Source organism: Canis aureus, chromosome 25 (genome assembly GCF_053574225.1).
Source record: "Canis aureus isolate CA01 chromosome 25, VMU_Caureus_v.1.0, whole genome shotgun sequence".
NCBI lineage: Eukaryota > Metazoa > Chordata > Mammalia > Carnivora > Canidae > Canis > Canis aureus.
Genome location: NC_135635.1, coordinates 32,876,207 through 32,902,984, shown reverse-complemented (window position 1 = coordinate 32,902,984; position 26,778 = coordinate 32,876,207). Strand labels below are relative to the sequence as shown.

General features: G+C 34.1%; 1 protein-coding gene and 1 non-coding gene across 13 annotated transcripts in view; one reads left to right on the top strand and one right to left on the bottom strand.

The window, feature by feature from the left end:
- The window catches only part of ATF7IP (activating transcription factor 7 interacting protein), a 111,888-nt gene that overhangs the window by 32,072 nt on the left and 53,038 nt on the right, over window positions 1-26,778 (top strand). For 4 of the 12 annotated variants that reach the window (XM_077870986.1, XM_077870984.1, XM_077870985.1 and 1 more), the window contains exons 1-2: window positions 7,396-7,416; window positions 21,799-23,327. In XM_077870986.1, coding sequence (XP_077727112.1) covers window positions 21,806-23,327 — 1,522 coding nt within the window. In that variant the 5' untranslated portion in view covers window positions 7,396-7,416; window positions 21,799-21,805. Of the gene's footprint in view, window positions 1-7,395; window positions 7,417-15,654; window positions 15,754-17,324; window positions 17,424-21,798; window positions 23,328-26,778 lie in introns of those variants that run through there. The other 8 variants (XM_077870989.1, XM_077870992.1, XM_077870991.1 and 5 more) reach the window with 4 other exon arrangements.
- On the bottom strand, window positions 730-851 carry LOC144297795 (small nucleolar RNA SNORA40). The gene has a single exon (XR_013364657.1). It is a non-coding gene; the product is annotated as a small nucleolar RNA SNORA40 (small nucleolar RNA).

The following is a 26,778-nucleotide window of genomic DNA, read 5'->3' as shown; positions in this document are numbered from 1 at the left end:
GCGGGACTCGATCCCAGGACCCTGGGATCATGCTGTGAGCCAAAGGCAGATGCTCAACCACTGAGCCACCCAGACACCCCTCCACAGTATTTTTTATATGCTGTTTTCTTAGCGATGGATGTTATATTTGTTTGTATTTTTTAATTTAAAGTCAATAAATTGTTGTTTAAGGAGTTTTGCATGTGACTCCTTCCACTGTCAGTCACCCTAGTTCCTCTGTAGTCAGAATCATAATCTTCAAAATAGCCCTTTTAAAAAGAACTTTTTGTTCAGTTCACAGTTGTCACTGCGATTCAGTCAATAGTTCTTTTTGGATGGGTCTCTTTGATCTCTACTTGTGTATGGACATTCTGCTATTGCACTTGTAATTTTTGGGATCCAGTTTATTTAAGCAGTTTATTTAGGGTCATGTTTAGGATCTGCCTGGTTCTCAATGTCAGACACTCTCTAAACATGAGTAAGTTCAAATCATATTTACCACTAAATTATCACACCCTAGAATTGTATAGATTGTTGGGATATGCCAATAGTTTTAAGTCCAGATGTTATGTTCTCAATTAAAGCCTAAAGAGAAAGAAGACATCTTTGTTTCAAGTCAACATTAAAATTAGAATACTAATTCGGTAGAGCTGAGATTTCCATTATATCCTATGCTTTTAATAATTTTATAGTCTTGGAGCCAACCTTCATGTTTATTAGTGCCCTATCACTTTAGCCTCTTTTAGGTATCATATTTTTTCTTATCTGTATCATAATTCATATTTGAACAATGAGTTCTGGATAATAAATGGGGATTTATTTTTCCCACTTGTATAAAACTTTGTCCACAAACTAAACAAAAACAATATGTATTTTTGCTATTTTGGTAGAGGAGTAGGTATCCTGATACATTCCTTTAAAAAAAAATGTTAGTGTATCTTTTCTTTTGAACTTATTTTTATTTTTTTAGAGCAGAGGGGAGTGACAGAAATAATCTTGATTTTTTTTAAAGATTGTATTTATTCATGAGAGACACACACACACACACACACACACACAGAGACAGAGACACAGGCAGAAGGAGAAGCAGGCTTCTTCCCACAAGGAGCCCAATGTGGGACTTGAACCCAGGTCGTGGGATCGTGCCCTGAGCCAAAGGCAGACACTCCACTACTGAGCCACCCAGGAGTCCCTAGGGAGATAATTTGAAGCAGGCTCTTTGAAGCAGGCTCCATGCCCAGTGAGGAGCCTGATGAGGGGCTTGATCTTAACGACCTTGAGATCATGACCCAAGCCAAAATCAAGAGTTAGGATGCTTAACCAATTCAGCCACCCAAGTGCCCCCAGTATGTTAGAATATCTTAAGAAATCCCATAATGTCTTTGGTGTGTCAAAATGGTGCAGTTTTTGCCTATTTTTCTTTAAAAATGGTTATGACAATGATGTCTCACTGCTACATATTATTTTATTGCTAATTATAGATAGTTGCCAGTCAGGTGTGAAAAACTATCTTTTTGTTTAGTCTTTTTGTGATTATTAGTGAAGTTGAACATCTTTTATGTTTGTTTTATGATTCCCTGTTTATGATTTTTAATTTTTATTTTGAATTGATTATCTTTTTCATTCACTAATAAGTATTCTTTTTTATTCTGGATACTAATTCCATATCACTATGCCTTTTAGTTTTCAAGTATTTCTCAAAATTTGTGGTAACTTGTAGTGCTTTCTGTGCCTTTGAAAATTTGTGTTATTTCATATCTAGTCTGTTTGCTATTGTACTGGTATGCTCAACTGCTATTTTGATTCATTTTCAACCATTTATTTCAAGATCTACTTAATTCTTATTAATTTGTGATGCTATCTCTATCAGATATTATATTGCTTGTGTCTGTCTTCTGGATAATTTATTGCACTCATCTCTTAATACCTTCTTTTTAAAGATTTATTTATTTATTTATTTATTTATTTATTTATTTATTTATGATAGACACACACACACACACAGAGAGAGAGAGAGAGAGAGGCAGAGACACAGGCAGAGGGAGAAGCAGGCTCCATGCCAGGAGCCCGATGCGGGACTCTATCCCAGGATCCAGGATCGTGCCCTGGGCCAAAAGGCAGGCGCCAAACCGCTGAGCCAAGGATCCCCTCATCTCTTAATACTTATACTTCTTTGTCATATCCTCACATCTGAAAGGGAAAGCATCATTCTTTTTCTTTTGACTTTCAATTTTCTTCCTATTTTGCCATTTTTTAATAGATTAATTTCCAAAGTTCGTTATAATATAAAATAATATAATATAAAACATAACTTTTTGTTTGGCTAAACATTGTACCTAGAATTACTTCTAAAAAATTTCATCTGGGAAGAAATTTATATTTATTTATTTATTTATATTTATTTATTTATATTTATTTTTTTCTACATTAAGCCTTGTGTCCAACATAACTTTAATATTTTACATTTTGGGGGACACCTGGCTAGCTTAGTGGCTGGGCGTCTGCCTTTGGCTCATTGTGATCCTGGGGTCATGATCCTTGGGTCCTGGGATCGTGATCGTCGGGTCCTAGGATTTAGTTCCACATTGGGCTCCCCACAAGGAGCCTGTGTCTCCCTCTGCCTATGTCTTTGCCCCTCTCTCTGGGTCTCATGAATAAATAAATAAAATCTTTAAAAAAAAGTTTTACATTTTTATTGTATACCTTTGTGAAGTTTTTCATATATGTCAGTGTTTCTAGATACCTTTTCTTGCCATTCTGGAATAAATGTTTTCTTCTTGTATCTTCTGTGTTTGAGCTCTTACTGCCTTGGTAGGATTTCTAGAACAATATTGAGTATATTATCACACTTTCTGTTTTTGCCTTGAATGGAAATACCTATGGTGTCTTACCACTAAGTGTAGTTTCCCATTGGTTTGAAGTAGCTTGTATCAGCGTAAGGAGCATTCTTTATGTTCTTAATTTTTATTTTTATCAGTGAACGAATGTTGAAACATATGCCAGTGCCTTTTCAATATCTGTTGAAAGTTGACAGTTAATTTTTTTAACCATTTTGACTTGTAAATATATTTTTAAATGTGCTTAATTATTAGAGACCCTTTCAATTAGAAACAGTGCAGTTTGGAGTAAAAAAAAATTATCTCTTCTTTTAGTAGTTAACCAGGCATAAGAGGACAAAGGAATTTGAAGAAAATGTATAGTTTCTTGTCTCTTGTCCTCACAGTCCCAACATAGAAAGTCTCAGGCCTGTCCCACAGACTGTTCTCCTAGTTTCTTCAAGGGCTGTTCTTGCACAATATAGTTATTAAGTCAATTGTTACGCCTTCAACGGTGATTCGACGAATCATATTTCTTCTCTTTCCCGAGAGAATAACTTCAGAGTCTTAATTTAAACATTAAAAAGATGACAAAAAAATTGAGGAGAGAAATATAATAAATATTTGAAAACACCAAAATGAAGTCCTTGATCTGAATTTGGGAATCTTTTAAAATAAGAGTTTGGCAACTTACTCTATTTATTATTGTATCTCTTTGTAATTTTTATTTCATTTTCTTCTTCATTTTGTAAATTCTGGAGGCTCTAGGCTCTGTTAAATATTTTCATGTGGCAGAGAGCCAGATTTCAGTGGCTCTGAGCTCCGCATGTTCCTGTTGCTTAGCAACTACTTGTGAAGTCTTGTGGATGTAACTGAATTATAAATAGGGTTATGAGCAGAAGTGAAGTTGAAATTGTAAAGAAAGGCATACTCTTTCCCCCCTCTTAGCTGAATTTGAGTGATTCTTTATGCAGAATCAGTTTTCAGAGATCTGGCTTATAAAAATTAGTACTAACTCTATCAGGAAGATGTTATAAGGGTTCTGTAGAAGTTTTGTTTATAATGACACATTCAAAAGCATGATTTTGATTATTAAAAACAAATTGTTTTGGAGAGATGATGGTTAATGGAAAATAGAGAACTTCTAATTTTCATGGTCACTCATATAGAAAGATTTTATTGCCTACATTTCTCTTCCACTTTTATATTAAAATCTACATGCAATAACACTTAAATCTTACAGGATTTTTTTGTACTTTTAATCACATTGTGTTTTTAGAGTATCCTAAAAATTGACCCATAATAGTGACCATGTAGGTATTTGGTAAAGATTGAATACATGAAAAACCCAGCCTACTTTTATAATTTTTCAGTTGAACAGTGGATTTGGGGGTAGATATTATTAAAATTTTATTTAATAATCAAAACTTAAAGGATCCTAAACAGTCTTTAATTTAATTTGTTTATTCCAAATGGAAAACTTTAGACTTAAAGGTGTTATTTAATGATTTATCTAAGCCAACAGTCCCCTGCACATCTAGGTTTTTTCTCTGTTAGTCTCTCTTGCTGATGCATATCTAGCAGCTCTTTTTTTTTGCACTCATATTTCATTAGTCTGCACAAAATTTAATTGTATTCTATAACTTATAATAAAAATGTACAACTGAATTCAGTAACAAGCACAACCAATATGAACAGATTTAGATGAGAACAGAAGAACGTGAGATCTCAGTGTATTTGTGGTTATCAGTCAATATGTGTATTGAATGGGTAGAGAACATTGGTTCATTTACTGTGGTGGTTATAGAAGGAGAGTGGTTAAGAGAATTTCCAAAGTATAGTGTTTTTGGTCCAATCTCTGCAGATTTTTTTTTTTTTTTAGGTTTTAAAAGATGAAATACAGGGATAATTCATGGTATGGGAGGAAGGGACTTCCTATTTTCTTAGATTGCATCGTGAACTGTTGATAATAGCTTCTGACAGTTCAACCTGTGAAAATAAGCTTCTTAGGATTATTTGCCAGAAACAAGTAGATTGTATTTTTATTCATCATTAGTGAGAAAATATTAGATTCGGAATGTAATTTTTCTTTGTTTGCTTCCTGTGGGAGTGCTGGTCCATTCTGAGTTGTATGCCCAGGAGAGATCTTGCCATCAAAAGCATAGCGTTTTTCCTAAGTTTTAACTGAAGGAAAGATTTATTTGTGAAGAGTTACGGTAAATATAATTCTAATTAGATTTGCAAGGAGGGATAACATACCAACAATATTGCCTTGCTATAGAAAAGAAAAATAATAGGTACAAAGAGGAATTTGAGTTTGCCCCAGGATATGAAAGAAGGTTAAGGTTCTTCCTTTAGTTATGTTTGTTATTAAAACTACGCTTTTGTACACATAGGCTAGGGTCCCAGAACATCTGGCTCTCAGCTGGCATTTTAAACTCCTGTGAGTTCTTGAGGTAGAGGGCCAAGAGAGGGAGAAGAGAATGGAGAAATGAAAGGGTAAAGTTTCTCAAACTGTCTAAACTTCTCCAGGGCATTTTAGTTGCTGAACTAATTAACACCGAGGTGTCATTGATAATTCAGTGAATGGTATGAATTTTTGGTATGAATTTTTGATAATTCATACCAAAAATTCAGATTGGTATGTCATAAGATGCATGGCTGTTCCACATAATTTTCTGCAAGCATCATGCCTTTTCTGTTTTCTTAAAATAAAACTGGCTAGTATAAGTGAATTTTTTTAAAAAAAAGTATTATAGCGGTTTTAAGTAATATTTAAGAGAATATGAAGTGCTGAGGTTTACATTTAAAATGATAATTTGATGTATATATCTAGGGTTATAAAGTAATTTTCCCAAACCTGTAGTGCCTTGATACAAAATTTGACCCATTTGTTATGTTCTCCCATGCTAATTGCAACTCATTTTGCTTTCCTTTGTGATGAGGGTTATAGTTTATTCAGATAAGTAAATAAGATCTATGTACATAGAAGATTTAAATTATACAGAACACAGTATCTTGAATACAGTCGTAGTTAGATTTTGGATATCCAAGTCACATACAACAGTAAGAAAAATAAATAAGACAGTATGCTCAGTTTCTTTTTACTCAGACCAGTGTTTAAAATAACAGTATTTATGCTTTTAAAAGTTTGGTTAAACTTTATTTTAAAATGTAGCTATCTCTAAATGTTTAGATGAAAAGGATATATTACTCAATTTGCTCATTTCATTATATATTGCTCATGTTTCTCCATCCCTCACTGGAATTTTTCTTGTTACTTAAAACTGTTCACGTTCCGATTGTTTCTAAGCTTTATTTATGATTATGGTAAGTTCTTTACATATAATTTTCAAAATTAAACTTTTAGTATAATATAAACTAAGTTTTCTGGTTAAAATATACTAATAATTCACTTTGCATTTTGGATAACAAATAGTGCTCAAAGAGAACATTTAAAAATTTAACTTGCAATTTTATTAAAATACATTGATGGAAAATTTGATATAAGAAATGCATAAAACACAGACTTTGATAAATAGTATTTGTTTTAATGTGAGTGTCTGACCAGCCTTTTATTTCAGCAAGTATAATTTTAATTTCTTGAAGTTTAAAAAAAATTTTTTTTTTCCTTTTCTTCTTCCCTCCTTTTTTATGACTTGGGTGATTTCTTACTAGCTGATAGTCTTTGTAGTTACTACATTAGACTGCATATTATGATCTTTAGGAATTAACATGTACTACATAATCTGTAATGTACAAGAACCATTTACGTTAAGCACAATTAGGTTGGAAAATTACAATGATGAAATAGGTTCTGTTATCTGGAATACAAGAAATGTTAGGCATTGTCAACTTTAGCATTATTGCACTTGGCAAAATTGAAAAATCAAAAATAGTATTATAGATTATAATTTTATATGTTAATTAACTTTTATTTGACATGAACAAAGGCATAACCTTTACTTTATTTAGAGGTCTGCTTTGATAAATTATTTAATCTTTGTCTTTTTAGTATACGGTAAATGGTCTTTTACCCATAACTCAGATTCCTAAATAATTTTAAAGACAAAGTGATAGGGAAAAGTGCAGTGCTATTCAGACTTTGAGAGATTTTATAGAGCCTTGAATGTTTTAGAGCTGTGATTAAGATGCCTCATCATTTTCTTGAAAAAGAAAAATGCTTAAATATGTATGTACATATATACACACATATACCTATATATAAGTAAATAATGTGAACAATGACACATGACTTGGAGGGGACCTTAGTTTAGTGTTCATTTTTTCTTTAATTGCCATCTAGTAAGAAAAGATGCCAAGTTAGTATTTTAGATGATGAAATGAAAGACACATCTTTTCCCCTAAGAAAATAAAGTTTTTGCTGGTAGTTTTGCCCTTATAGTCACATCTATTCTGGGATTTATACTAGTGTATTCTATTTTTAGGCTGTTACCAGGCAGATTTAAAATTTCTCCTTTTATGGTTGTCTAATTTCTAGCTTTCTGACTGGTTACATGAACCTGCTTTCTTTAGCCAACCACAGTGACTATGCAAACTGTATTTCAGTTTCTGTTGCTATGAGAGAACTGATAAGATGGCTGCAGGGGGCTCCCTTTGGGTATGTTTATAATTGTAGAGAAGCTTGTCATCATTATATAATAATAAGCAAAAGGAGATTTTTTTCAAAAGGAGATTTTATTTTTTGAAATATGAAATCAAACTAAGTAAATTTTATAAGGCTTAAAAAATTCCTCTCATGTCAGGTTTGATTAATTTTAATGGTGCTATGTATTGCACTTTTTCTGAGGCATCATTGTGTGTAAGTGGGTATATTGTTACTTTTTGTTAGTAAATAAGCATCCTGAGTCCCTATAAAGAAAGATTGTCCTCATGTACTCGTGCTGTATGTGCATTTGCTAACATGTTAAAGTTCTGTCAAAAATATTATAGATTACTATCTTTGTTTTGTAAAAGGGTAATTTAATTTTTAAAACAATTTTATTTACTTATTTGAGAGTGAGAGAGAACGTGAGAGAGAAAACACTAGCAAGGAGAGGGCAAGAGCACACACCCTGCTGAGCAGGGAGCCCAACAACGAGGGACTCTATCCCAGGACTCTGGGCTCATGACCTGAGCCGAAGGCAGATGCTTAACCAACTGAGCCACCCAGGCACCCTGTAATTTAGTTTTTAATTTAAGAGTAATTTTAGATACTAGTTATATGTGTATAGTTCATCATTCTTTCAGCCAATATATACTGAGTGTGTACTATGTGCCTGACACTATATACTTAATATATCAGAATACTTATTTTTCATTCTTTTGTTAAATTACCTCTGAAGCACATTATGATTCCAGCAGATTTTAAAATGTTTTCTGACAACAAAGTTATAGTCACTTAAAATGTTTTAAACTAGATTCATGATGAGATATGCCAAAGTGTTTTGTTAAACAATGCATATAGACATTAAAGTCCATTTTAATAATTATTTCTAAAAGGTGCATTTAAATTATTGGCAAATGCAGTAAAAGGTGGCAAAACCATTATTTTGTGTAAAGACAGTGCTGATAAAATATGACCAAACTTTATGTAATTCCAGATCGTTCACTAAATATACCTCACTTTAAAACAAATCTATCAACCTTAATTACATAGAAGGTCTTTTGGTTATAGTGCCAATTTGTAATAGAAGCAAAGGCTTCTGTTTTATTTAAGATTTTCTAGTTCTTTTGTTAGTTTTGCATGTGTAGATTTTATTAATATACATATATGGAGCGTTTATCTGTACTATGCTCAGTAGTATTCTTTGATTTTTTATGATTGAGTTTTATTTATTAATTATTATTATTATTTTTACCACATATGAGCATCTCATGCCCATAGTTACCATTCTGTGAGATAAGCATACTAAGGAATTGTTCCATTTAATACAGGGAAAAAAAATAACTAGTTTATTTAAGCTTAGTACAGGTGAATAAGGCTGCCATTATTTTATGTATATTGCCTCTCATCTCTTGTATGATTATAGATCTACTTCTTGGCCCAGAAATGTAAACTGCTTAAAGTATAACCCAACATTCAGTTCCCTTGGTATAGTTGTTTTATGTGTGTTGAAGTGTGACCTAGTAAAGGGGGATTAGGTAAAACAAAACAAAACAAAAATTCACTGTAATTCTATTTTTTTTTAAAGAACAATTTGAGATATAATTCATATACCATACAATTCACTTGTTTAAAGTGTATAACCTAGCGGTTTAAAAAATATTTACACAGTTGGGGCACCTGGATGGCTCAGTTGGTTGGGCATTGGACTCTTGATTTTGGCTCAGGTCATGGTCTCAGCATCATGGGGTGGAGTGCTCTGCACTTGGTGTGGAGACTGCTTGAGATTTTCTTTCTCTCTCTAACCCTCCCCTCACTTGCCCATGTGCTCTCTTTCTCTTTCTCAGATAAATAAAATCTTAGAAAGATATTCACAGCGTTTACAACTATTAGCACAATTAATTTTAGAGCATTTTTGTCCTATAAAGAAACTCCTTACTCTTTAGCAGCCATTTTGTGTTTCCCCAATTCCTCAACCTTAGGCAACTACCGGGGTGCTCTCTGTCTTTATAGATTTGCCTATTCTGGACATATCACATAAATGGAATCATTCAACATGTAGCCTTTTGTGACAGGCTTTTATTCAGCACTGTTTTCAAGGTTTATTCACATTGTAACATTTATCAGTACTTCATTTCTTTTTATAGCCAAATAATGTTCCTTTGGATATAACACATTTTGTCAGTTGTTGGACTTTTGGGTTATTTTGGCTATCATGAATAGTCACTTTTTGGCTGTCACGGATAGGGTTTCTATGAACATTTGTGTACAGGTTTTTGTGTGGACATATGTTATTATTTCTTTTGAGTATATAGGTAGGAGTGGAATTGCTAGATCTTATGCCAACTCTATGTTTAACATGTTGAGGAACTACCAGACTGTTTTCCAAAGCAGCTGCCTCATTTTACAGTTCTACCAGCATTGTATGAGGTTTCCAGTTTCTCTACATCCTTGCTAACACTTGTTATTTTCTCTCTTTGATCTTAGCCATCTTGATGTGTGTATATAGTGATATTTCATTGCTTTGATTTGCATTTCTCTTATGACTAATGATACTGAGCATCTTTTCATGTTTATTGTTTATTGATACATCGTTGGGAGAAATATCAAGTCCTTGTTCAATGTTAAATTGGGTTATTTGTTTTTTTATTATTGAGTTATAAGTTTAGTTTTTGTATGTTCTAGTAGATACAAGTCTTTTATAAGGTACATTGTTTGCAGATATTTCCTCCTATTACTGTGAGTTGTTTCACTTCCTTGATGTGTCATTTGCATCATAAAAGTTTTTAAAGTTTGATGGAAGTCCAGTTAATCTGTTTTTTTTTTTTTTTTTTCCCTTTCATTGCTTGTTCTCTTTGGGTCATATATAAGAAGATATTGCCTATTCTAAGATGTATATTTATGCTTTCCTTTAAGATTTAAAACTTCTAGCTCTTAAATTTAGGTCTTTGAGACACTTGAAGTTAATTTTTATATATGGTATGAGGAGTCCAAATTCATCTTTTTGCAAATGGCTATGCACATGTAGTCCCCACACTATTTGTTGAAAATACTATTCTTCATTGAATTGTCTTGGCACCCTTGTCAAATATTAGTTGACCGTAAATAAATATGAGGATTTATTTCTTGAGTGAGTGATCTATTCCATTGATTTATATGTCCGTCCTTTTTTTTTTTTTTAAGATTTTATTTATTTTTTTATTTATTTATGAGAGTGAGAGAGAGAGAGGCAGAGACACAGGCAGAGGGAGAAGCAGGGTCCATGCTGGGAGCCTGACACGGCACTCGATCCCGGGGCTCCAGGATCGGGCCCTGGGCCGAAGGCGGGCACCAAACCGCTGAGCCACCCAGGGATCCCCTATGTCCGTCCTTTTTGCTAGTAGTACCACCACACTGATAGGATTACTGTAACTTTGTAGCAAGTTTTGAAAATATGAAGAGTGAGTTTTTCAATGTTGTTTTTCTTTTTCAAGATTATTTTTCCTATTTTGGGTCCCTTGCATTTCCATATGTATTTAAGGATCAGCTTGTCAGTTTCTGCAAAAAAGAAAACTAGAATTTTAATAGGGATTACCAGTAGATTAATTTTGAATGTTGACATCTTAATATTAAGCTTTTTGATTCAGGAGTATGCATTGTCTTTGTGTTTATTTAGCTCTTCTTTAACTTCCTCAATGTTTTATAGTTTTTCAGAGGATGAAGCTTTGTACTTCTTTTTATTATTATTTTTGATGCTATTGTAAATAGAATTGTTTTTTAATTTCATTTTTTAGAAGATTTTATTTATTTATTCATGAGAGACAGAGAGAGAGAGAGAGAGAGGTAGAGACATAAGCAGAGGGAGAAGCAGGCTCCATGCAGGAAGCCTAATGTGGGATTCGATCCCGGACCTCTGGGAACACACCCTGAGCCAAAGGCAGATGCTCAACCACTGAGCCACCCAGGCATGCCTAACTTCACTTTTGAATTGTTCATTGTAACTGTATAGAAATACAGTAGATTTTATATATTGATCTTGTGTCTTGCAACCTTCTAAGGTCATTTACTAGTTTTAATGATTTTCTTGGTGGATTTTTTACAATTTTCTGTATATAAGATTTTGTCATTGAACATAGAGAAAGCTTTACTTTGTTCAAGTTAGATACCTTTATTTCTTTTTTTTTTTTTTGTCTTAATTGCCCAGGCTAGAACCTCTAATCGATGCTGAATAGGAGTGGTAAGAGCAAGCATTTTGTCTGTCTAATTCGTGATCTTAGGGTAAAAGCTTTCTTTCACTATTAAGTATGTGAGTTGTGGGCTTTTCCTAAATTCCCTTTATAGGGTTGAGGAAATTGCCTTATATTTTGTTTAGTGAATTCTGTTATTTGCTGAGATGACTTATGGCTAAGTTACTTTTAAAAGATAATCGAGTATATAGGATCCTGGTAGTAGTATTAATGTAGCTAATATATGAACTAGTCTGCAGGTTGCATTTACTCTGTGGATAGTCTTTAGGAATTATATTGAATGACTTCTCCATTTTCAAAGTGATAGAGAAGGAAGTTATGGCAAATACCATAATACAGTTTACTCTTGAACAATATGGTTGATAGGGTGACAATTCCTAATGCAGTAAAAAATTTGCATATAACTTTGACTTCCCTAAAACTTAACTAATAGTCTACTATTTACTGGAAGCTTTTCTGATAACATTAGCAGTCAGTTAGGACATATTTTATATGTTGCATGTATCATATACTTTATTTTTATAGTAAAGCTAGAGAAAAGGAAATATTAAGAAAATAAGGGAAAAAATTTACAGTACTGTACTGTAAAAAATTTGCATATAAATCGACCCATGCAGTTCACACCTGTATTAATCAAGGATTATCTGTTGTTTATTGCTTAACATTCTAGAACACTCTGTGGTAACAAAATTTAAAGGATAAAATGTATAAGAAGGGCATATATGCTAATAAAAACAACTTGGTACTGAATTGGGTGTCTGGTTGACCCTACCATGTTAAAATTACTGTGTAAAGAAATGTGTGTTAGCAGCATGGTTATTGGTGTATTCATTCAGATCATATGTAGATGTGAATGTATGTAAGTTGTCAAATAAATGAGAAAAGACTATGACTTGGTATAGTGTCTGACATGTATTTGCCCCTGGATAAATATCAGTGTCTTTTTTACCTTTAAGATATATTGTTTAGTTAACAAAAAGAGGAATTTATAATATAGAAAAAGTGTAAGTCATGCCTAAATATAATAAGCATCGAATTCAAGATTATGTTTAACTTGTGTTAAGGAGTTAGGGATGGAGAAGGAGGAGCATGCTGTCTGGTAGTGTTATATAGAGGGCTTTGTTTTTTTTCCCTAATTGTTTTGTGTCTTACCTGGGTGATGGGTACACACATAGTTGTTATATCAGAATTTTGCATGTTCACAGTATTTTATAATGAAAAATTAATTACAAAAGAGCAGTATAACTAGACGTTTGTAAAGTTATATAAACTTTGAGCTAGAATGGAATTTAGCAAGCATTTGGTCTGATCTCAGTTTTACACTTGAGCAACCTGAAATCTAGACGGTTAGGGTGATATATCCTATTTCAACTGTTATGCTAATGTTAGAACAGACATTGAGTAGATCCAGTTTTGTTAGTTTAGAAATCCTTGGTAGAAAAAAAAATCCTTGGTAGGCCAAGCTTTGTATAATTACGTATTTTTAAAACGTGGTAGATTATATGATATTTCACTATTATTATTTCTTCCTGTAAGATCTTAGATTATATATTTATGCCTTTTGCCATGAGACATGAAGTGTTTTCCAGTGGTTGCTTTTTACTTCTCCACCCCCTTAATGTCTACTGTGGTTTTAACCAACAGACTATGAATGAAAGTGGCATATACTGTGTCTAAGAGATAGCTTTAAAACCCTGGTATATTGTATGGGTCTGTCATTGGGGTCTTTTCCCTTTGCCACAAGACCTAGTGTGTGAGGGTGCTGCTCTTTCAGCCTATTACCTAGAAAGAAGAATGTTCTTAGCCAGTAAGATTTTTCAGGGTGGGTATTGTTGCCCCAAAATTATTTCCTGGAAGCTGGCTAATAAACAAAGTAAGCTTTTATTCTTTTCTCCTTAGGTTAGGTTGATAAGAAAAGTTAGAGCTGTTTCCTGGCATTTGAAGGATTATACATCTTTAAACTTCTCATAAATCATTCTGGGAGTTTTTTAATTCACCCAAGCAAACTGTGAAAATTACATTTGGACTTGTTTAAATTCCTGAATTTTAACTGAAGTTACTTCTGTAACTTCACTGTTACCTGCATAGTTGGTAGAGTTTGGGAGTGGGCCAAGCTGGTGGATAGGGACCTGATGGGTAACTGGCTAATTTTCTAAGGGGGTGTAATTTGATAAATGTATTCCAAAATTGGATTTGTTAGATCAGGTCGATTAGTTTTAATTTGCCTATATAACAGAATGGTCCCAGAAATATACTTGGAGAAGTGATTTTAGGGCATCTTGCATTTTTTCATGTAGACTACCCTAGAATTTCTCAAAACATGGCAGTGAATGTAACAAGTTAGACTCCAGTGACCATTCTAGTTTTATTGTAACCAAAATTGCAAGAGCATGATTTGATCTTATTTTGTCCAAGAAATTGATGGTACAGAAATTCCCTGTTTCTTTTGTAGTTGATCATCTTCTAAAAATTTAGTGTGGGGATATTTCATTCCACATTTTGATACTCCAGCTGATATTTGTAGGGTTGATGACAGGCAGAAGGGATTCTTTGTTGAGGTGTCAAATATTATGATCACTTAATACTTTACTGAATAAGTGTTAGATTTCACCGATCGATATTTTTTAAAAGACGGTAAGATAGCTAATGAAGGTGTTTTTATGCAATCGAGAGAAGAACAATAGCATTAGTAGAACTGAAGAATTGTGAACCACAGAGGATTCTGGGTCCTTAAGTAAATATTGCCAGTGCTTTGTGAGTGACTGGGGGAGAAAACCTATAGAAAGCAAGGGAATGTGGAAACATGATGAAAATCTTTATAGGATTTTAAATGGAAGTAGTGAGAGTAGTGCTTATGTTTAAAGTTTTAGGAAAATTATTAACAGAGATGTTATCCAGTTTTTAAGATAAAAATGTAGGAAGTCTTTATTTTATTTTTTAATTTTTATTTATGATAGTCACAGAGAGAGAGAGAGACAAGCAGAGACATAGGCAGAGGGAGAAGCAGGCTCCATGCACTGGTAGCCTGATGTGGGATTCGATCCTGGGTCTCCAGGATCATGCCCTGGGCCAAAGGCAGGCGCCAAACCGCTGCGCCACCCAGGGATCCCGTAGGAAGTCTTTATACTAAATTTGTGCAGATATGTATCAAAGTGGATGGATCATTGCATTATCAGGTTTACTGGTCTCATTAAGGGGTAGTAAACAGTAAAGCAGAGTTAAATACTTATTTTGCAACATACTGCATATTCTTCATGATTTTATTTTCAGGACTGTTACAGAATTCTCAAGTAAAATACGAGTGTGTGAAATAAAATCACACACTTCTCAATGGAGAATGGGTTCTTAAAGAATCAAGTAGCAGAGCTATGTTTCTAAAGAGGCTAGGAGTCGTGAGCATAAAGTGATTAAGAGTAAGCTATTATTAGTCCTATTGACCAATATTTATTTAAGCCATTTAATGAAAACTCAAATTTGAATAAAAATTATTTCCAGCATCCCATTATTTGGAATAATGTTACACTAATGTCATTTAACAGCCAGAGTGTCCTTGGAGTGCTTATGTCAAAGCTAAAAATGTCAAGTCCACTTAAATGGCTTTGCTTCACGTTTTGCAAGTTTGTGCTAAGTTTTATTTTTAAGTACACTTCATCAGGTATCCATAACTTTGAATGAGGATAGTGTTTGTGTGTGACTGCGTGTGTTTTGATTTAACAATCCAGGTACTTCCTATTGTTTTGTTAACTGTTCTTGGAAAGTGGTAGTACAGATCCTTGTTTATTCATCAAAGAAACCCTCCTGTAGACTTATTACTTAACCTGTAAATCTTGGAGTATCTTATGAATATGTTTCAGTTTCATCAAAAAGTTTCAATATAAACGTTCACCTTTATTTTCATACCGTTTGGATTCTTAGTAGAGTACTTGCCCTCATCTGCTTCCCTTGTTGCTGGGCAAGGTTTGTGATGCTGATGTCTGATTGGTTTTAGACAACTACGGCTTTGAGCCAATCAGACGGTGAATTTCAGTTCTCTCACAGGACGAAGTACTGAAGCAGCTGCTGATTTATTTTTCCTATGGGGAGATTATATAAACTAAGAGTATGGCTGCAGCAAGCTCCCTCTTGGGTATGTTTGAAAAATTACAGGGTTCATCTGTAACTGAAGGAGAAAAGAATGAGGTTTATTTTTAAAACTTGTTTACTAAGAAAATCTGATAGGTAGTGAATTTGAGAAAAAAATATTCAGATGACAGATTTCCTATTTTTATTTTATAATTTTATGTTTAAAGGACTGTAGAATATGTAGTGTAGGAAAAATTTCCATTCAATTTACATGAATATTTACTGTTGTAATCCACACATTTGCTTTATTGCTTCAAAAGGGGAGAGCTCATAACCTGCTGTGAAAGGCAAGGCAGTTAAGGAGAAAAAGATATAGTAGCTGTACTTACAACACTTAATATAAATTGTCAAGAGTCAGACATTTTAATCTCATTAGATGAATCAAACGAAGTCAGTTCGGTGCAGTAGACAACAAAACACTTTATGATGCTGTATGTAGTAAACCTTTGGGTCCAGAATACTATTAATTTTTGGAATCAGAAACCTGTAACAACAGTGATAGGTGGGTATGAAAATAATCTTATTATTTGCATTTAAGGTATTGCTGAATTTTTAGTTACAAATGTTTTATAAATGTTAAACTGTGATTTTTTAAAAAAGACATTTACATTGGAATTTTGCAGATTCTTATCCATGGGGTGAGAAGTGTATTCTTATTATGTATTGTCCATGTTTGACTTATTTCTCCAGTTAGGGAGTTGATTTATATTTCTGGAAACACTCATGGATATTTAAAGGAAGAGAAATTGAAATAGCATAAAAGTTGTAAATTTTTATTTATTTATTTATGTGATATATTAAATGTGTATCATATGGATTTAGATTTTATGCTTATATGTTCTAGATTACTTATATTAGACAAAGAACCTCACTGACGTATTTCGGATCCAGGTTTTAACTATGTTTCTCTGACCTTATTGTCTGTCTCCTGTTGCTGGGCAGGAATCAGGATGCTGGCTACTGATTGGCTGAGTTTGTGAGCAGCTCTTGAACAGCCACTTAAATTCTTGAGCTTTTTGAGCAGGCAGATTGTAGGCTAAGACATTACAGCTTTTGGTAATACTTCCCTTTGTTGTTTCATAGCTATGATCTCTTTGCTAGAAAAAAGAATAAAAGTTATAGGTGGAAGAGGGATGAAGCAGAGAAGAAAATGTTTTCACTTAAAAAAAGAAGAGGCTCATTGGGCTTTCCTTAAAAAATAATTTACCCAAAATCTGAAAAAAATTCCAAGCTATAGGTACTTATTTACAGATAACATACCCTTCTTGGGTATTTCAATATAAATTCCTTTGGTAAAGGTGAAAAACCCTTTATAATGCTGTAGAAAAAGATTTTATTAGTGCTGATATTATCTCAGAGCTCTTGAATCTGAATACACAGAATAGGGACCTAAAAACAGTTTTTTGATTATCTTCTTCATGAAAAAATATTTTCTAGAGAAAGCTTATGTTTTACACATTTACGTCTAGATATGGCAGACATTTTCTATATGAACTATATGATTATATGAATTATAGTCATGAAAGCTTCATCATTTTAGTGTTGCAACCTAAAAAAGTAGTTTTTCTTTTGTAGAATAGTTTTGTGAATGGCATCTCAGTTCCAGATGACGTATTAAAATGATCCTTAGAAATGTATTGTTCCAGTAGTACAGCCATGGAGACTTGTTTGCAGGTAACATACCCTTTTCTAATGTGTATCTTTCCTAAATATACTTTCTTTATGCAAAATAGATTTTTAAAAAAGTTACTGCTGATTGGTTTGTACAGATATGGCTGAACTAGTTTGAACTGGTTGTTCATGCTACTTCCTTATGCTTTGTCTGTTTTTCATTATACTTAGAACCCATAAAAGATGTGGTAAATGGCTGTAGTGTGCTCCCTTGTGGGTATAGATGGTAGTTATTTTGTAATTCTTTGTACAGTACTTTGTTATTACTGAATTGAATGGCGATTTAATTCGTAAAACCAGCTTGCTTGAATGATATTTATTTTTATTAAATGTTATTTCATGGTGGCAATTTTTTAAAGTCATGTTTGCATGTTAAATTATCTAACTTATCTACAAAATACCAGAAATATTTAAGAGAAATTTGTCTCAGATTCTCTAATTTATGTCTGAAAATATTCTTATACATAGACAATCATGATAACATTATTGAGTGTTCACTGGTTTCTAAGTGCTTAATGTATAGAATCTCATTTAATCATGACTACAACTTCTGTGGCAGGTACTGTTAGTGATATTCCCTCTCTAAGATAGCTGAACTAAAATTAGGAAACTTGCCTGGTGCCATAGTAAATACATGGGAGAGCTGGAATTGAAATCCATATTTCTTTCTGCAGAATTTATGTTCTTAAAGGAGTTGCTAAAAATTATGAAAATAGACTTACTTTTTTTTTTTTTAAAGAGGAAATGCTTTCTATTAATGTACCTGTCAGTAACTGTCAGCTTCCATATAACAGCTGAGCAATGGGACTATTATGAGATCAGAGGCCAAAAGAATTGCAGTTCAGTATTTAAAATATTTAAAAGGTAGTCATACTCCTTATGCTATAAATTTAATTATTTCTATCTTTGGAGTCAGCAAGAAAAAGTGACTACAAAATTTGCATTGCATCTTCTTTGTAGAAAAATTTTCAGTGAGTATAAGTTTGGAATGGATGGTGGGTGGGAAAAAACTTGAAGTTTAAATGGTATACTATAATGAATAGCCCTTAAAATAGTGCCTATGATAATTTTGCATTGAAGTTTCTGTTCAATTGAAAGATAATTTTTCTGAATAGTTTTACTGAGTTCCATAATTAAAATACTAGGAAAACTAAGAAATATATTGTAAGTAATTAGCTTAAAGTGAGCAAATGAATGCAGATTGTACCACATTCTAGAAGTACTGTAACAAAGTGATAGGTTCTTAGGCTGTATTGGCCTCTAACAAATAGGCTAGGCTTTGTTTTATGCCTTTCAGCCAAAGAGAACAATGGAACACCAGAATCAGATGTGTAATTGAACATGTTGGATTTATTATTTGTTGCAGTGAGGAAGAATGCTTATCATGGGGGGAAACTGAGGCACATCAGTCAATAAGAGGATATTAGAAACAAGGCTATGGGTTTAATATAGTAGAGATCGGGTTATTTGGGGGAGAGTTTGAGGAAATAGAGCTTTACTTTGGATTGGGGGCTATCAGAAAGTAGGAGCAATTCTATGCTTGGTTATCTCAATAAATCTTACCTGTAAGGGAGGACAGAAATAAAGCTGTAACTGACTAAAAACAAAGTAGCCATGCTTATTTAGTCAGAGAGAGAGAGAGGTTTGATATTTTATAGGTTGCACATTGAACTTGTCTAATGTGAACATTGAGGTGATGTTATGTTCAAAAGGAGAACAACATGGCTTCAAGTCAATTTTGTAACAATGAGGTCTAGCTGTGAGCCTTAGATTAAGTTCCCAGATGTCAGAGGCTGCTTCTCCGAGCCCTCCCCCCGCCCCCCGCAGCCAGAGCAAGTGTATGCAACCATCATTCCTACAGGTAAATATCCAGTGTGAAAGCAATATCCTTGCTTCCTGTATATCTGAGTGCATAAAAGACTTCCGTTTTATTCCATTATAGACTAGTGACGTTGTTTTCTCCAGGATGAAACCCTTGCATCTTTTGCTTGCCTTACTGCACTGGCTAGATGTTAACATAGAAATGGTATTAGGGAATATCCTTGTCTTGGTTCTGATCTTGATTTACCATTAAGTATTATATCTGTAGTTTTCTTTTTGTAGATAACTTTATTACATTTGTTTTCTTCTATTAGTTTCCTGAGAGTTTTAATTATGAGTCAGTGTTGAATTTTGTCAAATGAATGTACTGTATCTTTAGATATGATCTTGTGTTTATTTTCATCCTCTGTTCTGTTTATGCAATGAATTTTGAATTCATTGCTTGAAATTTATTTATTTATTTATTTATTTACTTACTTACTTACTTATTTTACTTAAGTAGGGAATTTACTGTCTCATAGTTCTAGATGCTAAAAGTTTGAAATGAAGGCAATCCAGGGCCATGCAGGGATTAAGGAAGGACCTATTTCAGACCTGTCTCTTAGCTGTGACTTGGCGATAGCCAAACTCCAGTTTTTCCATGGCTCTCTGTGTGCATATCTATATCCAGATTTCCCCCTTTTTATAAGGATACCAATCATAGTGGATTAGGGCCCACCCTAATGATGTTACTTTATCTTGTTTACCTTTGCAAAGATTCTGTCTAAATAAGATTACATTCCGAGACATCGTAATATGAAAATAATATATTTTATCAGATGGACACCTTGGTTGGGCCTGAAAGAAAGCCATAATGCTTCATGACTCACTTATAATCTACATTGCTTCATTTTTTAAAAAATGAAACCAACCTTGTATTTTTTTTAATGAGCTTCACATACTCATAATATATGCCTTTTTAAAGCAACTTTTAAATAACATGTGAAAGAATAAATCACAAGAGAAATTAGAAAATATTTTAGCAGAGCAACAATGAAGATGTAACACATCAAAATATGCAATGCAGCTAAAGCAACATTAAAAGGGAAATTTATAGCTTTATGTGTATTGCAAAAGAGGAAATATAGAAAATTAATGGTTAACGTTTAGCATGATGCAGAACTCCCAGACTTTTCCAGAGCAGCTGTACCATTTTATAATCCCACAAGCATTGTGTGAGGGTTCCAGTTTGTCTGTGTCTTTACCAATACTCATTATTCTCTTTGATTATAGCCATTCTGGTGTATATGAAGTGTTATTTCATTGCAGTTTGATTTATATTTCTCTGATGACTAGTAATGTTGAGCATCTTTTCATTTTTTAGTGTTTTATTAGCATTGGTTTATTGGCAATTGGTATATCTTTTAGAGAAACGTCTATTCAATTACTTGGTCTGTTTAAAAAAGAATTGAGAGAGCATGCACACACGTGCACGGATCTGTGTTCCCTTGAGCAGAGGTGGGTGGGGAGAAGCAGAGGAAAGGGAAAGGGAGAGAGAACCTCAAGCAGACTTTTCATGTAGACTCCCTGCTTGATTCCACACCCCTGTTATGACCTGAGTTGAAATTAAGAGTCAGGTGCTTAATGACTGAGCCACCCAGGCACCCCAGTTACTTTGTCCATTTAAAGTTGGGTTATTTTTGTTGTTATTCAGTTGTAATAGTATTTTATATTTTTTAGATGCAAGTCTCTTAGATACATTATTTGCAAATATATGATATGTGAATGTTTCCTGTTGAGAATTATCTTAGCAATTTTTGGATGGTAATCTTTTGTAAATATATTTATAGTACTGTTAATTTAGATATGCCTGATTGCAAATGCCATCTTTCCTTAATTTTCCTTTCTTTTTTTCCTTATTTGTATATCTCTTTCCCATTCCTCTCTCTACTGCTTTTGGTCTCTCATACTTTTATTTTTCTTTCTCCATCTACTTTTTTACTGCATTTACTTTTTTTATGCTTCTATATCCTCTAGATTCTGAATTCATTAGCTTACTGAGAAAACTAGAAACTAGTCACTTTTTCCTTTCTCTCTCTTCTTTCTTTCTTTCTTTCTTTCTTTCTTTCTTTCTTTCTTTCTTTCTTTCTTTTTCTTTCTTTCTCTTTCTTTTCCTTTCTTGTCTTGTCTTTTCTTTTTTAATGGGATGAATGGCCTTAATTGTTTGCAAAATGGGAAGTGGAGGAAGAGGGGACGTTACAGTTCGGCTCCAAGAGTGGCTCTAAAGACTGACTCTTGCTGTCCTCCCAAAAAAGCTAGTCATTTTTTTTTTTTTTTTTTTTAGTACTTCATGATGATTGATCTTCTATGTATGGTTCATACCTGTCATCAATTTTACATTACATAAGCCCAATTAATATGAAAATTAACACATAGCAAGGATTATTATGCTTTCTATATGTCATTATTTCAAAATTACATTAAGGCCTACTTGCTTGTTAAGATCAGTTTGCAGTTCATCTATGATTAGGTGGCTTCTGTTTCAATTATTAAACTCTCTCTCTTTCTCTTTTTAAAGATTCAAAATGGATAGTATAGAAGAACCTCAGAAAAAAGTCTTTAAGGCTCGAAAAACAATGAGAGTGAGTGATCGTCAGCAACTTGAAGCAGTGTACAAGGTCAAAGAAGAACTGTTGAAAGCTGATGTTAAGCTGTTAAATGGCAACCATGAAAATGGAGATTTGGACCCAACCTCACCTTTGGAAAATATGGATTATATTAATGACAAAGAAGAGGTGAATGGCATTGAAGAGCTTTGTTTTGACCCTGAAAAAAGTAAATCAGAATGGAAAGAAACGTCCTGTACCTTAAATGTTAATGTAAAAAACAAGCAGGATGATGATTTAAAGCATGAACCTTTGTCTACTAATAATATAGCTCCTGAACTAGTTTGTAAACTGACTGCTGAACCAGCTTCTGAAGAGCCAGCCTCTGTTGATCTGGCTATGGGAGATCCAGCATCTGGAGATTCAACCCCTGAAGATCTGGCTTCTGAAGTATTAACCTTTGGTGATGCCACCTCTAGTGATCTTGCCTCTGGTGATCCCACCTCTGGCGATCCCACCTCTGGTGATATCACCTCTGGTGAAATAGTCTCTGGTGAAACAGTTTCCAGTGAGCCATTCTCTGGTGAATTGGTGTCTGGTGAGTCAGTCCCTGATGAATCAGTCTCTGGTGAACCGATCTCCAGTGATCCAGCCTCTGGTGATTCAGCCTCTGGTGATCTGTCCTCTGGAGCATTGGCCTCTGATGATCCACCCTCTGGTGATCTGGCTTCTGGTGATCTAGCCTCTGGTGATCCAACCTCTGGTGATCTGGCCTCTGATGAACCCACTTCTGATGAACTAACCTCTGATCCCACCTTTGAACCAGCTTCTGTACCAGTTTGTGAACCTGTGCCTGAAACTGACAGTACAGAGCTTAGTAGCAATAAAGGTGATGATTTTCTTGAAAAAAATGGGGATGATGAAAAGTTAGACCAAATTTTCTCATTGGATGAGAAAAATAAAGCTGATAGTAATATTGATGCTGATGAAGAAACCCTAGAAACAGATGATACAGTTATTTGTTCAGATCTACCTCCTGAGAATGAAAAGAAGGTAAAGGAAGATGCTGTCACAGAACCTGCTCTTAGAGAGGAGGCTATCTCCAGCAGTATGGAAATTGACCAAAGTGAAAAGAATGAAGATGAAAATTCTGCAGACCTTGTAGAAACCATTAGTGAAAATATTATAAAAGATGACAAAAATGAAATTATCTTGGAAAATACAGATTCTATGGAGACAGATGAAATTATTCCTATTTTGGAAAAGCTTGCACCTGCTGAAGATGAACTTACGTGCTTTTCTAAAACTTCTCTCCTTCCAATTGATGAGACCAATCCAGATTTGGAAGAGAAGATGGAAGGTTCTTTTGGTTCACCATCTAAACAAGAAAGCAGTGAGAGTTTGCCAAAAGAAGCCTTTTTGGTCCTCTCTGATGAAGAGGATCTTTCTGGTGAAAAAGATGAGTCTGAAGTTATATCACAAAATGAAACATGCTCTCCAGGTTAGCATATTACTTAAGTTTTAAATATTTTGATTAGGTTTAATAAATTGCTTAATATAGCATTCTTATGAATTTTTAAATTTTTTTAGCTGCAGAGAAAGTTGAGAACGATGGTGACTAGAATGATCTCTTGATCTCTAAACTTCATATATTCTTTTTTTTAGATTTTATTTATTCATGATATACATATATATATATAGAGAGAGAGAGAGAGAGAGAGCGCGCGCGCGCGGGGGGTGGGGGTGGGGCAGAGACACAGGCAGAGGGAGAAGCAGGCTCCATGCAGGGAGCCTGACATGGGACTTGATCCCAGGACTCCAGGATCAGGCCCTGGGCCAAAGGCAGGCACTAAACCGCTGAGCTACCCAGGGATCCCCAACTTCATAGATTCTTAACAGAATTTAGATTTATACCCACTCTGTGAGCAATATTATGTGAATGGATAAGAAGGGAGGTAAAATAATAGGAAAATATGGCCCTTGACCTTAAGGGACTTCTAGTCTAGGATAGAGATAAGATAGACCCAACATAACACATGAGATAACAATTTCAAGTCAGTACATAATTGATCAAAGTTCTAACAGTTGTTCTTGCTATTACTTAGCATCCAAGCAATTTACAATGTAAAAGCCTACTGGTTTAAATTATTTGCTTCAAGTGTAACATCACATTTTACAATTAATTTTTTCTCGTGAAATATGATTCCTCTAATATTCCTTGTCTACAGAATGACACAACCATTGCTAGAATCCAGAAACCTTGAAGACTGATAATCTATTTCATAAAGACTTCATCCATTTGCTTCCTCAGTCTTCTTGATTCTACCCAGATTCTACCCAACCTACTCTCTTCCTCTGCATCTTCTGAATGATTTCTCTGTAACTTAGTTCTGTTTTATTCGATTGTGTTCTTCTCTTTTGTTGGATCCCTATTACTTTGATTTAATTCCAAACCCTTTTATATCAAAGGTATATAAACTTCATAGTTGGTTCAAAAGCCTATCTTTCCAAGGAATGAGAAAAATTGTATTTTGCTTTTGTGATCAAACTCAAACATGAAATCTATTTGAAATTTCCTCAACTCTTTTGAGAGTGGCATTAATACCTTTATGTTCTTATTGTATCACCAGACTCTTAGCCTTAGAACTCTGTGAGAAGAGTGACCTTGTAGCATGAAACACAGCATTTGATTTCTAGTTTGTTCAGAAGAAATAAGAGACAGGCCTAGGAGACTCAGGGATGTTTTTCCCCCCAATATATCATTACCAGTTTTTGGAAGTAAAGATTTTTTCTTCTTAAAAGATGTCTTCATTTCCAAAGATCATTTATTCATTTATTGAAGCATTATAGAGAGACAAACCAGGCTGTTCTTGGTTTTGGGGGTTTAAACAATAGTCTTTTTTTTTTTTTAATTTTTTTTTCTTTTATTTATTATTTATGATAGTCACAGAGAGAGAGAGAGAGAGAGAGAGGCAGAGACATAGGCAGAGGGAGAAGCAGGCTCCAAGCACCGGGAGCCCGATGTGGGATTCGATCCCGGGTCTCCAGGATCGCGCCCTGGGCCAAAGGCAGGCGCCAAACCGCTGCGCCACCCAGGGATCCCGGTTTTGGGGGTTTAAAGATAAAATTTAGTACTTGCCCTTAGAATGCAGACAAGAATTCAATCGCAGGACATTAAATACAAGGCTGTGAATACAGTAATAATGGTAAATTGGTATTCTGGGAGTTTAGAAAAGGGTAACTTTATAAAAACATAGATGCATTTAGGAAAGCGCTTTCTTTTCACTATATGTATAATACAGGGTTTTAGTGAAGAATAATCCCTCTTAATTGTAGCTTCATCCTACTTGCTTAGGCCAAAAATCTTGGAAGCATTATTTTTTTCTTGTGTTTCATATCTCATCAGTCTATCAGGAAATCTCATTGGCTCTGCCTTCAGAGTAGCTTTAGAATTCAGTCTGTTTTATCATCTACTATCATCACACTTGCTCTGAGCCATCATCTTAAGGCTAAAATAATGCTTGTCTTATAATCAGTGCTCAGTAAATATTTGTGGAGTGAGTGAATAATCAATAATGTGAGAGAAGTGTATCATGGAGAACCTTGGTTACAATGCTAAAGTGTTCTGATAGTACTTGGGAGCCATTAGATGATTTCAGGCAGAGGAGAATGACATAATGAAGTTAGATTTTGGAAAGATAATAAGTAACCATATGTAAGATGACCTTAACTCATTCATTTAATAAGTATTTATAGAGAGAGAGGTATTGGGATAAGTACTTAGAAAACCTTTTAATACTCATAGCAAATTGCAGATTGTTATTTAATGAGTTTATACATTTTACCTTTATGCCAGGGTTTTGATATTAGAGACCATCCCACTCAATGCTGTTAAATGCCAAGAGATGACTATTAAGCCACCCATCCATGTTGCATACTTTGAAAATTCAAACTTGCATTTATTTTTGGTTACTTTTTTTTTTTTAATTTAAAAGATTATTTGAGAGAGAGAGAATAACGTGAGAAAGAAATTACAAGTGGGGTGTGGTGGAGGGGTAGTGGGAAAGGGAGCAGCAGCAGACTCTGCTGAGCAAGGAGCCCAAGGCACAAGGCTGAATCTCAGGACTCCACAATCTTGACCTGAGCTGAAGACAGATGCTTAAGCAACTGAGCCACCCAGGTGCCCCGGTTACTTTTAGACTTTTATCTTGATTGTATGCTAGTAGCAGAGTAAGTGTAGTGATAGATTTAATTTCTTAGCTGGTAACTAAACTTTTATTTCCTGCCCCCACCCCCCCCCCTCCCCCCCAAGGAAGTTTTGTGTATAATGCATTGTGGTGTAGTTTCTTCATGGGTCTTAAAAGTGTACTCTGTTCTCTTTACACGGGAGTGGAATCTGTTACACTAGTCCCTTTTTATCAGTGATTTCAGTTTCTGCAGTTTGTTATCCACAGTCAACCATGGTTTGAAAGCAGGTTATTCTTCTCTGACTTTTTCTTAGTAGTAGTAACTTTCTAGGTCAGTAGTAGCTTAATGGTGCATCACAATGCCTATGTCATTCATCTTACTTCATTTCATCACATGCGCATTTTAACACTTCACATCATCATAAGATCTATGAGTATAGTACAATAAAATTTTGAGAGACCGTATTTATATAACTTATCGCAGTATACTTTTTATAATTATTGAATTATTGTTCATCTGTGTCTAATTTATAAATTAAACTATATCGTAAGTATATATGTATAGGAAAAAACATAGAGGCTTCAGTACTATCCATGGTTTCAGGCATCCACTAGGGTTCTTGGAACATAGTCCCTGCAGATAAGGGGGGACTATAGTACATGCGTACCTTCTGAGTTATTACTTTCTTTTTTTTTTTTAATTTATTTTTTATTAGTGTTCAATTTACTAACATACAGAATAACCCCCAGTGCCCGTCACCCATT